The sequence below is a fragment of the Durio zibethinus genome, chromosome 17 (assembly GCF_047325235.1).
Source record: "Durio zibethinus cultivar Kanyao isolate XHJ-2024 chromosome 17, ASM4732523v1, whole genome shotgun sequence".
Classification (NCBI taxonomy): Eukaryota; Viridiplantae; Streptophyta; class Magnoliopsida; order Malvales; family Malvaceae; genus Durio; species Durio zibethinus.
In genome coordinates, this window is record NC_143178.1 from 7,344,399 (window position 1) to 7,362,335 (window position 17,937).

Consider the following 17,937-nt stretch of genomic DNA (forward strand, 5'->3'; position numbering starts at 1 on the left):
AAAATCGTCTCTTATCAAATTAAAATGAATTGAAACATGTCGGATACGTATTTTGGGATGGATTTACAATGGAGGCAGTGTGGGCAACTATCTCCACTGATATCCTAATATCCCTTAGAAATTATTACAAAAATTCTTTAAAAATTTAATTTTTTTATAATTTACCCCCACTAAAAATGAAAAAAATAAATATATATAACACTTTTATAAATATTTGAAAGAACAGAACTATAATTGCAATATAAAAAATTTATTTTGCAAAAATAATAAGGTCACATGTATAAATATAAATAAAATAAACATTTATAAATAATTTTTTATTCAAGGACCATAATTTCATTTAAAAACTAATAAAAATAAAATAAAAAGTGATACTCTTTCTGCTCTGCCTAATATCTGTTTACTATTTAAATTTTTTTATGTTGGTAAAATAATTTGATTTAGGCTTAATTTATGATTTATTTATATTTATATTTACATTTATATTAAAAGTAGATTAAGATTGAAAACTATTGTACTTTCTTAAGTTGATCAATGAAATAATTTAATTTTTATGAAATTATTTTTTATATTCAAAATTATATTATTTAATTACAATTCAAAATATGTAATAAAATATGCATGTTGATTTTGTTTGCATAATTATATTCCAATATCTAATATAAACTATAACATTATCTTCTTATTTTTTAGAAATTATATAAACTAAATTATCTAATTTAATTTGTTGTGAAAAAATACCTTATAAAGAAAATGCCAATTTTGAAGAAACCATACAAAATCAATAATAGTGACACAAAACATTTTACAAAATAAGTTCATGTTTAGTTAAATTTAGATAATTTTCATCAGATCTAAAGTTATAAAAAAAAAAATTTAAACTATCATCCCAATGAAAGAGATAATATTTGAAAAGTTTATTTCACACTAAAAAACCTATAAAAAATAATTATAATATGTTATCATTGTGTATAAACAAAATAATTTATTATGCATTTGAATTAATTTATATTTATATATTTATATATTTAATATTATCTATATTAGTTGCTCCCGTTGAACATAAATTTTGAATCAATCCTTGTGTGTATTGTTTTCATATATCTATCAAATAACACATTTTATTGTAAAATTTATCTTGTTAAAAGTACAAAAAAAAAAGATGAAAGAGAAAAAGATAGATGGAGTACTACATAGACATTTCAATTGTCTTAATTTTCTATAAAATAAGAAAGGCACAAAAACAAAAAAATAAAAATAAATGAAAATAAAAGGAAAAATGAGATGAGAATTTTTTGGGGTAATATGTGAACATCTTAATTGAGTTTAAAATATTAATTTTTTAAGTTTATGTATTAAATAATAATTTGATTAATTAAAAAATTAAAAAATACAAAAAATAAAGTGCCACATGTACACATTTGTTCACTTTTTTTTTTTAATTTTAAAAAATGATATTATTTTTTTAAAAAAAAGAAAAATGGAAAAAAGAAAAGTAAAAGACAAGAAGCAAGAAAAAAAAAAGAAGAAAAAAAGAAAGTTGAGTTACCACGCAATACATGAAATGATGAATTTTTCTTGAAAATTTTGTATTATGGATATAAAAAAAATAAAAGAAAAGAAAGGATCAAAAAAGAGAAAAAAAAATCAAATGCTAGTATGATATCGCTATCTCTACTAATTTATAAAAAAAAACCATCAAATTAAACAAAAAAGAGAAAAATATATATATTTAAATAATTATATCAAATGAGCCCCATGTTAAAGAAATTTAAAATTTTTTAGGAAATATTAAATATTTTTAAAAAAGAAAAAAATGAATATATAAATGGAAAAAAATAAAAAAGTAAAAGCGAAAAAACGAAAAAAATGTCAAACGACTTAACACATAGCATACTCTTGAGATCAAGTGGGCTTAAAAATAAAATATAATAAAACTATTTATTAAATATATTGAAAAATACAAGAAATAGTAAAAAAAAAAAAAACCAATATGTGATATAGTAGTACAAAGTAGATCACCAAAAAAAAAAAAAAAACTAAAAAAGAAAAAGGTTAAAAGTTACAAGTTAAAATGGCTAAAATGGAAAAGAAAAAAAGAAAAAAAATTGTATAAACAGGTTTCAAATATAAAAATAACATCTTTAAAAATATATAGGTCGTTTGTTATATTTTTAAAAAGGAAAAATTAAAAAAGTTAAAAAAAGCAAAAAAAATTTGGTATAAATTAGTCCTACACATAAAAAATAAAATCTTTCGGAAAATATAATATTTTTATAATCTTAAAAAATATTTATTAAATGGCTTAAAAGAAAAAATAAAAAACAAATAAAAATAAAAGGAAAAACATGAAAATAACATGTATCAACCCAAAGAATTAAAATTTATCAAATAAACAAAAGAGAAAAATAATGAAAAAATATATTTTTTAAATAATCCTATTGAAAGGGTCTCATATTAAAAATTTTTTAAATATATTTTTTTATTTTTTAAAAAAAGAAAAGCAAAAACAAAGTTAAATGATTTAACAAATAGTATACTTTTGATATAAAGTGGATCTAAAAACTAAAATATAAAAAATTATTTATTAAGTATATATATAAAAAAAGAAACATGTAACATACCATTGACATGATCCGAATCCTCTAAAAAACTAATATTTTAAAAAAAAAGCCTTAAGGTAATTTTTTTAAAAAGAAAAAAGTAAAAAAAAAAAAGAGTAAAAATGAAAAACAAAAATAAAGTTTAATATCAATGAGTCCCACAAGTAAAAAATAAAAATTTTAAAAATATTTTTTTCTAATTGTAAAAAATATTATTAAGGATTTAAAAAAAGAAAAAAAAAGTTAAAAAGGGCAAAAAAAGGAAAAAATATATTAATAGATCCCATACATAAAAGATAAAATTTTAAAAATATATAAAAAAGAAAAAAAGAAGAAATAACATGAAGCTTCTACGTGGTAGCCTAATGGAAAACTACTACTCTTAGTACATAAGCATAATTTATATTATGAAATTTAAAAAAAAATAAAAAATAGTAAAAAATAAAAAAATTATTAAGTGAGTCTCACATTAAAAAATTTAAGTCATTAAAAAATCTTTATTAAATTGTAAAAAATTTTGAGCAAAATATTAAAAAGTAAAAAAAATAAAATAAAATCTTAAAAAATATTTTTAAAATTTTTTTTAAAAAAAAAAGGTAAAAAAAGAAAAAAAAAGAAAAAGGAAATAATTGGTATAAAGCGAATCCTACCTAAAAAATTAAATCATTTTTAAAATATTTATTAAATATTTAAAGAAATTTTAACAATTAAAAAATTAAAAAAAAAAAAAGCGAAAGTATATATGACAACTAATCAGGTTGAGGTGAGTTTTTATTTATCTCGAACCCGATCCTATTATATATATAAATTATTTGAACTCAATCCAATTTAATTTTTTATATTTTTCATATCTGAACTCGATTCGATTCAATATTATATAAAATTATATCTTATTTAATTTGATTAAAAATTAATAAAATATTATTTTTTAATATAAATATAAAATTAAATAAATATATTTAATTAATTAATTAAAAAATAATTTATATATATATATATTCGGATGGGATCAGATTTATCTAAAATCTAATTCTAATCCGATCTTGATTTTTTTTGTAACTAATTCGACTTGATATTTGATTTAAAAAAAATAATTTTAAAAAATCAAACCAAATTAAAACTCATCTATGAACTAAAATGCTTTTCTTAAACAAAATGACTAAGAAAACACCACGTGACACGATAAGGGAAAGCTCCTGTCTGCCTTGGAGCAAAATTTATATAATGAATTAATAAGAATTAATGAGGAAAAAATTTTTAAAATTGCATTCTGACAATGGAATTTGAACCCTAAGTTGTATTTTAGTAATACCCATTACTTTTTTAGTAAATTTTATTAGTTTAAATAGTTAAATAAATATATAAATCTAATATATAAAAATAAAAGTCGAAAACCATTGAGCTACATAAAAAAAATCATTTTAAGAATTCAATAAATTATAAAATCAACTAAGTATTTATTTATATGAATAGTTTTTTAATCCTTAAATCTTAACTCAATAACCCCTTAGATCATTGGCCACTTAATTTTAGCCACTTAATCCAACAAATTTTTATTTTTATTTTTATTTTATTAGCTTTTTAATTCATTATGTTATAGCTTCTTAACAAGTATTTTAAATTTTCAATAATTTTTTTTAACATTTATTTATTTTTTTTGTTTGGAAATAAATGAAATATCAACATAAGTATATTAGATCTAATCGAAAACACTAGTTAACTAAATATTCAATTAGAATGTTAAATGGTAGATATTAAAAGATTTATTAATTAATTGGTTTAATATTAGTAATCAATATTTAAAAATTTTAAAAAATCATAACATGTAAAAATTAATTGCTATAATATTGATTTAATTTTAATATTTGACCATTTTGATATTAACATTGATATAAATATATTCATTAATTACCAATTATCTAATTATAATGTCGAATAGTAAATATTATTAAAAAAATATCAATTATCATTTACAAAAAATATTTAAAATGAATAATTGACTTATTAATTAGTTTAATCTTATATCTATTTTCCTTTTAGTTTATAATACTAACATTACTACGATAAATATAATTTTATGTAATAATTTATCAAATGTTCCAATAGAATGTTAAATTAGAAAAAGTCATACACATCAATTGATATTAACATAATAACATTGGATATAATCATTAGGTTCATTACACCAATTGACCAAAATTTCACAAATTGAATAGTAAACATTATTTAAAAAGCACCAATTTCATCATTTTGACATTAACATAAATATAATAACATTGAATATGCACAAATTGATCAAATATCTAATTAGAATGTTAAATAGTAGATTATATTAAATTAATTAATATAATGCAAATAATCTTAAATTCATCAAGGGTAGTTGCTTAAATATAATTAATCTTAATATAAATAAAGTATAAAAATTAATTGAATTAAAATTATTATTAATATAGTATACCTCTAAATTATAATTTAATTTACTATTATTAATAATTAGTTTTATACTAGCTTTAACTTTGCTTTTAATATATATTAATAAATTAATTAAATATAAAATTTTATTAATTTTTTATCTAATATTAAAATAGATTCATAATATATTGTAAATGATTATTTTTATAATAAAATCAAATTTATTTTTATAATAAAGTCAAACTGTAATATAACCAGAGGACAGGAAGAGCAGCGCATGAGCCTCAACCCTCCACCATTAATGGCGTCCTTCGCTTTATCCTCATCTCTCGTACCCCTCCCCACCTCCCCGCCAGTCCCTTCGCTCTCCCTGTCACCTCACTCTTTCCGCTATAACCTCGTAACTGCTTCAACAGGACGCCTACTTCCAAACCTCGCTCTTTCGTATCAGAACGCAAGCTTAACAAATCGCTTCTCTTACCATCTTTAATATCAAAGTCCCGAAATGTGGAGGTTCGATCACTGCTTAGATATCCAATCATTTCTCCTGAAGACCACTGGGGCACGTGGACTGCTCTCTTGGCCATTTTTGGTCTCTGGTAATATGCCCTAACACTATTGTTTTTTTTTTTTTTTTAATTCAGTTTATTAATGGAGAGTTACTAAATTCAGTTAGTGTAATTTATCCCCGAAAAAAATAAAAGAAAAAAATTCCGTTACTGTATATTTTATGGAATATCTGCTAAGGTCCGAGAAGACAAAGATTGGAAGTATGGTGAGTGCGGCATTAGTGAGCACATTGGTGGGGCTGACAGCTAGCAATCTGGGCATAATTCCTTTTGAAGCACCAGCTTATTCTCTTTTCATGCGGTTTTTGCTACCATTATCTGTTCCTTTACTATTGTTTGGAGCAGATTTGCGGCGCGTCATACGCTCAACTGGGACATTGCTGCTTGCCTTCTTGCTTGGATCAGGTTAGTAGGACTTGTTGACGATCCTATATATTCTTTACTTATTTATACCTTTTAATGAAAATCCCTTTGTTTAAGTTATGATATTCAAGGATGATCCTCCCATATGTTCCTGTTCAGTGAATGTCCATTGTCCACGCGTACTATTGCTCTTGATCTGGAATGGAATTTATGTTCATGTAATTCAATTTGAGTGCGGGGGTTGGGAGTTTCTTTCACTGTCGGAGTTAATTAAAATGTTACTGACTATTAGATATTTTCAAAAAATAAATTCAATATTAGGATAATTACTTTGATAATGACTGAATTCCAGCAAGGGGATTGTTTACATTGCAAATGCATTGATGGTTCAAAATCCTCCTCTTCTTTGGCATTTTTTATCATCTTCTACTCTGAATACCTTTACTAGGAAACAGAGAAAAATATTTAATTTTTGCAGGTTTATGATGTACTCTATATTATAATGATTACATGCTATGTTCCTGTTAGTTCCGCTGAGTATACTCACTGCTAAAACAGTGGGCATGGCCTTGTAGGTATCAAGTAGTTAATATAACTCATTACTTGTTGAGGCTCTGCATCTTTGACATCCAATGCCTAGAACAGGTACTAGTCTTTTATTGGTAACTTTTGCAATGAACTTTTGGGTTCTTGCCTAGTCAAGATACTGTGAGACTTGTGCTTGAAGCCGTGATTATTCATGTTTTCCACTGTAATTATGGTACAAGAAAAGAAATATGGAAAACTAAGAGTAAGGCTTAGGCAAAACAACCAATCTAATAGGTTGATTTAGGTTCATCCTTTGTGATTGGGAACTGTAGATTATTAAACTAGTAGCATGTATTCTGTCAAATTTATTTATATGTGAATTAGTAATATGGAAGGGACTGGATTTTCTTTCATTTAAATATTATGTTTGACTTTTAAAATAATTCGTAGTAACCCTTGTTTATGCTTTTGGATGACAGTTTCAACTATAGTTGGGACTCTAGTGGATTTTCTGATGGTGCCTATGCGATCACTTGGTCCAGATAATTGGAAGATAGCTTCTGCCCTCATGGGTAGTTATGTTGGTGGATGTAAGTTGCCTGGAAATTTTAGTGCTTCTTATTCTTAGAGCTATTTGATACAAAGGCAAGGAAATGTGACAACTTGACAATAGTCTAAAGCATGTGTTGAGGTAGCCGTAGCAGCAGCATTTCTCAAGTATTTACAGATAAAACCATTTAACACCATTGATATTCTATAAATATCCCTGGATTTTGAACTTACATTAACTTTTCTTTGACACTACAAAGGTTGGGAAGAAAATTCACTGGCCCTGAACTTTGAAATATGTTCGGTGCTAGAAGTGTTCGAATAGGATTGAACATGTATTTAAAATGCTGTTCCTGTACTTTAGCATCTTCTTAGATTAGAAGATTTTTGAGACATATACAGTTGTTCAGTTTAGGAACAGTGTAATTAAGAGCAATCTTATTCATTTATTTTAACACCTTCTTAGATTAGTACATGTTTGAGAATGCCTTCCTCAAATATGATATTCTTTTATCAAAATTCAATTCAAAGTATGCCTCGTAACTGAGCACTTTCTGTTGGATCACTGTAGCTGTTAACTACATTGCAATTTCAGAGGCTCTGGGTATTTCTCCATCGGTTTTGGCAGCTGGAGTTGCCGCAGACAATGTTATTTGTATACACTTTATGGTATTGTTTGCATTAGCCTCTAAAGTAGCTCCTGAGGCTTCAACATCAACAAATGGTACATAGCTTGACTTCTTCATATCATGATGTTTTACTAAACATTCACCCATTTCTCCCGGTTCCCTCTTGCAATAATTAAGTCACAACAGCTTTAGATTGCTGTTTGCACCAGAAAACGGAATTTACTGATTAATTTTCTTTTGTGTTTAATAGATTGCATACTTAGCGTGATTTTTTTAGACAATTGAAATCAAATATGGATAAATTATATCATAGTATTGCTGATCTGTAAGAACCTTTTAATGTTTTTGGTAGATGTTGAAATGAATTTGGATTCTAACATGGGAGGTAAAATCCCTGTGCTCCAGACTGCTATGGCTCATGCTATATGCTTTTTGATATGTAAGACTGCCTCTTATCCTACAAATTTGTTCAAGATTGAAGGGGGCATCCTTGCTGGAGTAACAGTTATTACTGTAATATTAGCAACTCTATTCCCTGCAGTGTTTGGTAATCTTGCACGCTGGTGATACGCATGCTCTGGTTCTAATGCAGGTTTGAATATTTCCAATTCTGATTGATTTGCTTCAACAATATGCAATTGTAGCTTGACTCTATGTATAAAAAATCCCGGGGGCATTTACCTTGTTATAAAAATAAGTGTAAACGAACTGAATGGATTTTGCATGTATTTTTTCATGGCAGGTATTTTTTACTGTGGTGGGTGCTAATGGGAGCATATGGAATGTCATCAGCACAGCACCCAGTATTTTCTTGTTTGCTCTAGTTCAAGTGTCTGTCCATCTTGTTTTGATTCTTGGACTTGGAAAGCTATTTCGTTTTGATTTAAAGCTATTACTTTTGGCATCAAATGCCAACATTGGCGGCCCTCCTACTGCATGCGGAATGGCCACAGCCAAAGGATGGGGCTCTGTGGTTGTCCCAGGAATCCTTGCAGGCATTTTTGGAACCTCCATTGCAACTTTTCTTGGCATTGGTTTGGGAACAATGGTCTTTAAAAATTTGTAATTGTTACTGATCCAACATACTGGTAAATCCCATTCTGTACAACTAATTTATTCATGAACATGAAATTTCTTTTCTCATGGTTGAAGACTTGAAACTACTGTTTGATAAGATCAATCGGTCTTGCATTGATATTTTTGATGACTTGAAACCCTTATTGTTTTCCTACACATCTAACATTACTCAATATTGCAAAAATCATTGGCCCACCTGATGAACTAAGGCATACTAGCAGACAAGGCATGCACTAGACAGGGATGAAAGAGAATTTTGGTGATCAAAATTATTTGTGAGGACTTTGTTTGCCCACAAGAAGTCCATGATATTTTAAAGAAACTATAAAATTCAAAATTAAAAATGATAAAAAAAAATAGCAGAAACTTGTGGGTTTATATATATATATATACACACACACACATTGAGTCATCTGCTTAATGTATGCTATGATTTTGCATAGGTAAACAGCCAACAAATTGTAAGGGAGGAAAGTTTCAAGCAGTTCTTTCGTACTATTAAGTACTATCATTACTAAATATTAAAATCAACTGTGTACTTGCATTTGAAGCGTATATTTAATCTATATTTTGTTTTTTGGTTCAAAGGATGATAACGTTTTATTATATGAAAAGGGAGAGGGGTAGGTTTGGTTCGAACCCAAACTCTAATATCTTCTTTAAAGTTTTTTTTGTCAATAGGTTAAGAAGTGAAAGACATATAATTAATCTATCTATAAGTATGCATTCACTCCTATGGTTTTTTTTTCTTTTTTGGGACATATATATCACTCAGATTGACATATTTTCTTGATTGCTGGTGGTAAAATAAAGCATCTAAATGAATTTGAAGAAAACCAATGCTAAAGCCAATGCTAATTATGGTTACGTAAAAAGTTGCTAATTTTCTTTAAATCCTCGTTGGAAGATATACTTGTGCATATATATATATATATATATATATATACACACACACAACATCAAAGTTCATTCGGTATTCCGATATATATACGGTTAAAGGAGCCTCAGGCAGTCTGGCTTTATTTCCTACTTCTAACTAAGGAGAGAAGATGAGCAGCCACGCAATGTTGCGGATGATCTTCCTTGTGGTTTTTCTTGGGTGGTTGATGATTTGGGTTATGTTGCCAACGAAACTTTACAAAAACACATGGACACCCAATCTAGACAGCAAGCTCACTTCAACGTATTTTGCGAGGCGAGGTTGTTTTTCTTGTTGTTGATACTGCTGCTACTGTTTGACTCTTCTTCTTTTGATTTGTTTACATGTCATCCCACGACTTTATCATGACATTTTAACAGGGACAAATCTTTTGCTGTTTTCTTTCCCGGTGATGTTCATAGCTGCTTTTGGTTGCGCTTATCTCCATTTTCGGAAGAAATCAAGAGGGTCCAATTACTCCAAAAGGTTGGATTTCTCTTCAGTCTTCCAGTCCTTCCCTTTTTTTTATCCGTTTTCTGATTGTAATATTTATTATGAAGAGAATTAATTGATCTCTTATCTTATGTGATTCATATATATATATATATATGGATATTCATTTAAACTAATTAAAAGGAGACCTGGTTATAGTGCTACTGCCTTCTTGAAACGACCGGTGCTCGTAATGGCTCCCCTTGGAATTGTTTCTGCATTGGAGCTGATTTTTGCTGCCATGTTTGTTGCTCTCTTGATCTGGTCCCTCGCCAACTACTTGTATGTCAGCTTTGGACACCTGCACATGCATAAACAAGGCGAGAAAATGTACGGATTGAGATGTGAACCCATTTTTGTTTATTCTAAGCTTGAATTGATGTTCTATACACGTGCTTGGATATTTTTATCTAGTTTTAATTAGTAGGCTCGCAACAGTTTAATTCCATTACAATATATATACCTTGATTTCAATCACCTGATATCAAACTTTGGCAGATGGGAAGCTCAATTCCGAAGTGTATCACTAAGACTTGGATACATAGGGAATATTTGCTGGGCATTTCTCTTCTTCCCTGTAACAAGAGGATCATCCCTTTTGCCTCTAGTTGGGCTTACCTCAGAGTCTAGCATCAAGTATCATATATGGCTTGGACATGTCTCAAACATCCTTTTTGCTGCGCATACTATTGGTTTCATTACCTACTGGGCCATGACTAATCAAATGACTGAGGTATTTCAACTCAAATAATAATAAATTATAGTAAGTTCTTAGTCAATAAATATTATTCTATCCTCATTATTGTGAGGAAATGAAAGGTGTGGAATCACTTTATTATCTACAATCTTTTATGGTTGTCTGTCTTTTCTCTGTTGGCATAGCAATGTGTTGTCTTTCCTGTTAGACAGTGGCAAAAAAAAAAACAAAGAAAGAAAGAGTTTAGATTCCTTCTGCCCTCCCTTTCTTTTGTCTTACCTTCTATAAAGGAAGAAAGATTGAGTGGTTTATTTTGTATTATCCTGTTGATAGAACATTTTCTTTTTCTTTTGTTGTTTATCATAGTTGGTGACAAGTGTCACTCTTTCATACATGCTTAAATCTAAATTCATTTTTTTAGATAAAATAAACCTTAATAATATAAGTGATTTAAGGCTAACTGAATGCGTATCTGGTCTTGAGTAAATAGAAGCTCTGGGACTAGACGCTGTTGGCAATAACCGCTGCTACAGTTGGAGTTGACGGTACTAGTCTTTTAGTCGTTTCCGGGTCCTTTCTCTTTCTTTAAGAGAGATGCGGTTAATCCACTAGTAAAGATATCCACGCAAGGAAAGGGGACTGCTCGGGAGGTTTGGATTCATAGAGGGACAGATGAGATTCATTTTTCGACTAATGCCCTTTTTACTTCACTCAGACTTTCACTTGACTTCAGAAGAAGATCTAAAAGCCATAGGACTAAAAAGGACTACTGGGGAACTTTCTTGCTTTTTAATCTTGGGTAGCAAAAAAAGACGAAGGAGCATTAGCGGTCAATTGAAAATGTAATAAGATAATGGGCTTATATATGGGTGTGACGTCCCAAAATGGTCGTTGGGCCATAGAATGAATGGATTATAGGATAGGTCCATGACGTAGAAATATAGGAGAAGGGGCAGCGAACTAACATATGCATGTTTTGAGAAAACATATAACCAAATCTTGATATATAATACTGCATCATATGTGAGAAATGTGCATGTTGTTTGGCATTGTAAAACACATACTTGATTATATGTTTATCAGTAATTCATATTATGCAAACACTTGCATGGACATTTGCAGTTTGAAGATTTAAGTGAAATATTGGGGTGTGCAGATGCTGCAATGGAGCAAAACTTGGGTATCAAATGTAGCTGGAGAGATTGCAATTGTGATTGCTTTGCCAATGTGGGTGACAAGTATGCCTCGCTTTAGACGAAAGAAGTTTGAGGTTTTCTTCTACACCCATCATCTCTACCTTCTATACACCTTCTTCTATCTATTGCATGTTGGCGATAACTATTTTTGTATGATCCTTCCTGGGATCTTCCTTTTCCTGATCGATCGTTACTTAAGATTCTTGCAATCACGACACCGAGCAAGACTATTATCCGCACGCCTCTTACCATGTGGCGTCGTTGAACTGAACTTCTCCAAGACTCCTGGTAACTATCCTCCAATGGTTAACTCTTATCCCGAAATATTTCAGCTTTAAATCTTATTATTTTCTTTTGACCTCCCAGGGTTGTATTATAATCCAACCAGCATATTATTTGTAAATGTGCCTAGAATTTCCAAGTTACAGTGGCATCCCTTCACAGTGACTTCCAATTCCAACATGGAACCGGATCAGCTCAGCGTGGTCATCAAAAGTGAAGGAAGTTGGTCTCAGAAGCTTTACCAAAATCTCTGTTCCTCTGTAGATCATCTTGAAATTTCAACTGAAGGGCCATATGGTCCTAGTTCATCCAATTTTCTAAGGTCAGTCGAAAGCAAAAAACTACTAAGCTTTCGATCAGTTTGTTCATTGAGTTTGATTCGTGTTAACATATGCAGGCATGAGTCTCTGGTGTTGGTGTGCGGAGGCAGTGGTGTTGCTCCCTTTATCTCCATAATCCGAGAGATAATTTTCCAAAGCCAGAAGTCAAATGTCAAGGTTCCAAGAGTTGTTATGATTTGTGCCTTCAAGCACTCAGCCGACCTTGCCATGCTAGACTTGCTGCTTCCCATCTCGGGTAGTCCTGCAGAAATTTCCCAAATACAGTTGCAGATTGAAGCATACATCACCAGAGAGAAAGAGCAGCCAAACACTAACACCCAGAAACCTCTCCAAACAATAAGGTTTAAGCCAAGCCCCTTAGACTCACCCATCTCTGCAGCACTAGGCCCCAACAATTGGCTATGGCTTGGCGCAATAATCTCATCATCATTTGTTATGTTCCTGCTTCTTCTGGGCATTGTCACTCGTTACTATATATATCCTATAGATCACAACACTGAACAAATCTACCATTTCTCTTTTAGAGCACTTTGGGACATGTTTCTTGTTTGTGTTTGCATTTTCATTGTTTCTAGTGTAATTTTCCTCTGGCGCAAGAAACAGATTGCAAGGGAAGGGAAACCAATCCTGAACAAAGAAATACCAACACCAACAACAACAACATCACCAGGAACATGGTTTTCTTGTGCAGACATAGAACTCATAAGTCTTCCCACTCAGTCCCTTGCCCAAGCAACCAAGGTGCATTTTGGTTCAAGACCCGATCTTAAGAGTAAGCTGCTACTACTGCTGATGGCATTCACTTTGACAGCAAAACCAACTTGGCATTGATAAATTTGGAGAACTGATAGTTTCTTTTAACATTGCAGAAATACTATTCGAATTAAAAGAATCAAATGTTGGAGTTCTTGCATGTGGACCGAGGAAGATGCGCCACGAGGTTGCAAAAATTTGTGCATCTGGATTGGCAGATAACCTGCACTTTGAGTCCATTAGCTTCACTTTGTGATTCATCTATGTTATTTGCCTGCCTTGTCTATTATTGTGTAATTTCATCATTGAATAAATGCAACTGTTATCCTGTTGCATCTCCATGAAAGTTTGTAATTGAGACTTGTCTTCTCTATACTATAAATCCAAGGGTAACTTTGTTTTTTTACTTTATTGTTAGTTATCTAGCTTTGATTATGTGACAGATTTGTTATTAATCGTGGTTTTGAAGATGAAAAAAAAAACAATTAAAAGGAATTTTTTATGGAATTAATAGTAGTACTAATTTTTTGTTATGTATAGTTCAAGACTGTGATTCTCATAAAAAAAAAAAAAAAAAAAAGAACACAACAAAAAATGATCATACTATTATAGTACGAAGTGATAACTGAAAAAATTGGTATCACGTCCTCCAATTCCAGACTTTGGCTGTAGAGGAAATATTTCTTAAAGAAGTTGAAGCAATCCTTTCATCTAAAAAATTATGTCTAAGCATCAATCTGACTTGTTATCATAATACATAGTTAATTTAGAAAACATGCTCCTTTTTTTTTATTTAGACTCCAATTTAAGTTTTTTTTTTTTTACAAACACAGTAATTTATAAATATTCATATTTAAATTTTATATCAATCAGATATTATTTTTTAAAAAATGATTGTAACTTATAAATTTTAAATTTATTAAATATTATTTTTTGAAAATAATAATATAAATCAATTAAATTAAATATCTATTACCGCTATTTTAACTTACCAAGGAAAAGATAAGTCAAAAGCTTTGACCAAAAGCAACAGAATATAAGTGAAAGCAACAGAAGTCTGAATAGACGCAGATGCAGTTCATCAAGATGCAAATAAAACTAACATTAATTCACCCAAGCCTTTGCGAGGGAAAGGGGAGCAGCAATCAATAATATTCAACCAATTACTAATTTCGTTTTACCCTTAAGATTTAATCTTATTGATAATTATTTGTTAGAATCGTATCAAATATATAATTTATAATTATTTATTTTAAATTATTGAATATAATACATTTTAATTTAATTTAAAATTTTAAATAATTTATCTATCTCAAAACTTTTTTTACAAAAAAAAAAAAAATTCAAACGATTCATCTTCGGATACAACAAAGGAACACATCCAAATTTTAATCATCCTTCCTGCAAAAGAGTGCAATAATAGGTATCTTGAGTAATTGTTTACTGACATAATAAAAGTTAGGTGTTTCTTTGTCTGTCTGGGATTGACTAAGCTAAATAATTAAGGATAAATAAATAAATAAAAGATGTTCACCACTTACTCTATTGCATTAAGACAATTGCACTGGAATGAACGCTAAATTCATGGCGTTACAAATTGACGTTCCAAAATCCCAAGTCAGCAATTGGAACATAGATTTATTCTTAATTGTACGACAACGGGCATATAATTTGGCCTGCACACCCATTATGCAGATGCATTTGTTCCTGATAAACGTGGTATATACGCCCTGCTCATTATATTATGCTAATTTTATTTTTTTATATTTTATGGCATACTTTCTATATTAAAGTGGAACAATTAATTGCTTCAATTGGAATATAGGCAGTGAAAAAGGAGAGGTTCTAAGAACGAAATGAAGATGGTTAGATAAGCTATGAAGCTTTTCCTAGTGTTGATCTTTCTTGCGTACATGGTGCTGTGGATCATGATGCCTATGAAATCATATTTTGAACACTGGTTGCCTGAAATCCATGCAAAAACAAAGTCCACATATTGGACGACAAGGTCAGTTTACAGTCTCTCCAGAAAGTTCTTTTTTTTTTTTCTTTAATTCAATCTTAATTGGATATAGGTGCAACTATGCTGATTTACATATTTCCCATCCTCTTCATTGCTACAATGGGATGTATTTACCTTCATTTGGGAAAGGAACTTGCGGATCACAGCGTTCATAGGTACATCATTATACATCTTCAAACTTCAATTGCTTTTTCATTTTTTAAATATGTTTTATGTCCCAACATCTAGGTTTAACACTTTGAAGCAACCAGTGATCGTGAAAGGTCCTCTCGGTATTGTTTCTTGGATGGAGCTCTTATTTTTAGTCATGTTTATTATGCTGTTAGCTTGGTCAACCACTTCTTACTTGAATGGTATGTTGGTGCATATCGACCAATTGGCTGCAAAGAGTGAGCTGCTAGTGTAAGAATCTCATTCCACTGAATTTGTAGTGTCAGTGCTTTTTTCTTGGCTAATATAATAAATCAGAAGGGCATAATTTGATGACAGTTTTGGTTATCCTGGCAGGTGGAAGGCTAAGTTGGAGATTTCAGGTCTAACACTTGGTCTTGTAGGCAACATTTGCCTAGCTTTTCTCTTCTTCCCAGTGACTGGAGGATCTTCCGTTTTGCGGCTTGTTGGCCTTACGTCAAAAGCAAGTATCAAGTATCATATTTGGCTTAGGCATATCGCCATGACCATTTTCCCAGCCCACGGTTTATGTTACCTTAATCTTCTGGGCCAAGACAGGGCAGATACCAGAGGTAAATAACAGCATTCTTGTTTACTTTTCATTATTAATGAATCATTTTAATACGAAGGTTTACAATATCAAAATTCAAAAAACTTTCAGCATAAAGGCAGCTAAGCAAAGTGTAAGTGTTACAGTCTTGGAGAGGAACCATGAATCTCATATTGGCTGGATGTTAGAGTTGATCTTGGGATATATGGGTTCACACTGCCCTCTCTTTTTGAGATATGATAAAATCATGAGATCAAAGGAGTCAGAGTAAACAATACCTTATAAGGGTGTAGACCTTAGATTGATCTAAGATGTCGGATAAGTATATATTCGGGTTCTGAAGCTTCACGGGCTTGAAAATTGAGTCTCGGCTTATAATAAGTGATATCAGAGCCAGCTCTGAGGGCACAAGCAATGTGCCACCGAGAATAGTGGGCTTCCATTGAAGTGAAGAATGATATCACGATCCTAGAGAGGATCCTGAGATAAATGGGTTCACATCGCCCTCTCTTTGCGCAATATCTTTTGTAAGACAAAACTGTGAGATCAGAGGGATCAGAAAGATAATACCTTACAAAGATGTGGAACCCTAAGGTCAGAGGGATTAAAGCAGATAATGTATAGATTTTAAGCTAATTTAAGACACCAAATGAGCGTATAATAAGATTTTGAAGTCGCACGAACTTAAAAATTTAGTTTCAACATGTGACATAAGCACCATCAGTCAGTCTTTGTCCCAGAGGCTTAATAACCATTGAACCATTTTTGGGGTACTTGAACATGCTCTACTTCATCAATTTTTAACATCTCACACATTTAAATGATTACAGATCATCTACATCGAGTCCAAAGAGTTAAGACTATGAATCCATGGATCAGCTAGATACTTGCTGCTTGATAGTTTGAAAAGAATAATGGATCTCTCAATTCATGTTCTATTAATTCCTAAGTTGCAAATTAGATTATTGTGCTTGTTTGAAGGTGCTTAAATGGGATAAGGTCGATGCTTCAAATGTGGCCTGAGAAATAGCTTTGCTCTCTGGATTAGCCATGTGGGCAACAAGCCTTCCACAAACAAGGCGAAAAATGTTTGAGCTCTTCTATTATACTCATCATCTCTACATTCTCTTTGTTGTGTTCTTCGTCTTTCATGTGGGGTTCTCCTATTCTTGCATCATGCTTTCTGGTTTCTACCTTTTCTTGATAGATCGATCTCTAAGACTCTTACAATCCCCGGAAAGGATTAGCTTGGTTTCAGCACGTATTTTACCTTGTGAAACTGTTGAGTTGAATTTCTCCAAGGGCCCAGGTAAGTCAAACTTGTTCCTCATATGTGACTTTCTGCTTGTTGGCAAAATTAGCAATCTTTCCAGTTTCAAGATACTATCGGGATTGGAATCTTTGATGGAACTTTAATAATACTTGAACACTTTGTATTACTTGAAAGAAAAATAAAAGAGAAAAACCATGGGATTATGAGCCCTCTTCTTCCGTATTCTGGCAGAACTGAGTTACACTCCGACAAGCACTCCTTTTGTAAATGTGCCTGGCATTTCCAATTTGCAGTGGCATCCCTTTACAATAACCTCCAGCAGCAATATGGATCCTGACAAGCTGAGCATTGTCATTAAAAGTGAAGGAAGGTGGTCTTCTGAGTTGTATCAGAAGCTTTCATCCCCTTCAGCAATCGCTTTGAGATCTCCATAGAAGGACCTTATGGACCTGCTTCAATCCATTTTCCAAAGAAAATGCCTAAACAATATGAGCTCTTCCCTTGTTTTTG

General features: G+C 30.7%; 2 protein-coding genes and 1 pseudogene across 5 annotated transcripts; all 3 read left to right on the forward strand.

Moving 5' to 3' along the window:
- The first annotated feature begins 5,417 nt into the window (after nucleotides 1-5,417).
- Nucleotides 5,418-8,796, forward strand: LOC111274339 (uncharacterized; annotated as a pseudogene). Its single transcript, XR_016329162.1, has 6 exons — nucleotides 5,418-5,614; nucleotides 5,763-5,989; nucleotides 6,955-7,065; nucleotides 7,596-7,748; nucleotides 8,006-8,245; nucleotides 8,396-8,796. The product of XR_016329162.1 is annotated as an uncharacterized LOC111274339 (transcript).
- A 252-nt stretch (nucleotides 8,797-9,048) lies between these two features.
- On the forward strand, nucleotides 9,049-13,816 carry LOC111280962 (ferric reduction oxidase 4-like). 3 transcript variants are annotated; one of them, XM_089746382.1, is made up of 8 exons: nucleotides 9,049-9,930; nucleotides 10,030-10,159; nucleotides 10,301-10,471; nucleotides 10,640-10,874; nucleotides 11,995-12,322; nucleotides 12,401-12,638; nucleotides 12,714-13,429; nucleotides 13,527-13,816. In XM_089746382.1, the coding sequence occupies exons 1-8, from the start codon at nucleotides 9,780-9,782 to the stop codon at nucleotides 13,664-13,666; spliced, it is 2,109 nt and encodes a 702-aa protein (XP_089602508.1). In that variant the 5' UTR covers nucleotides 9,049-9,779; the 3' UTR covers nucleotides 13,667-13,816. The 3 variants fall into 3 exon arrangements, with proteins under 3 accessions (XP_089602508.1, XP_089602507.1, XP_089602506.1); XM_089746381.1 differs by having other exon boundaries at nucleotides 10,030-10,135; XM_089746380.1 differs by lacking the exon at nucleotides 9,049-9,930 and having other exon boundaries at nucleotides 10,037-10,135.
- A 1,507-nt stretch (nucleotides 13,817-15,323) lies between these two features.
- Nucleotides 15,324-17,861, forward strand: LOC149513996 (putative ferric reduction oxidase 1). Its single transcript, XM_089745735.1, has 5 exons — nucleotides 15,324-15,418; nucleotides 15,662-15,835; nucleotides 15,941-16,176; nucleotides 17,362-17,463; nucleotides 17,659-17,861. Exons 1-5 carry the CDS (start codon nucleotides 15,324-15,326, stop codon nucleotides 17,859-17,861), a joined length of 810 nt encoding a protein of 269 aa, XP_089601861.1.
- The last annotated feature ends 76 nt before the right edge of the window (nucleotides 17,862-17,937 follow it).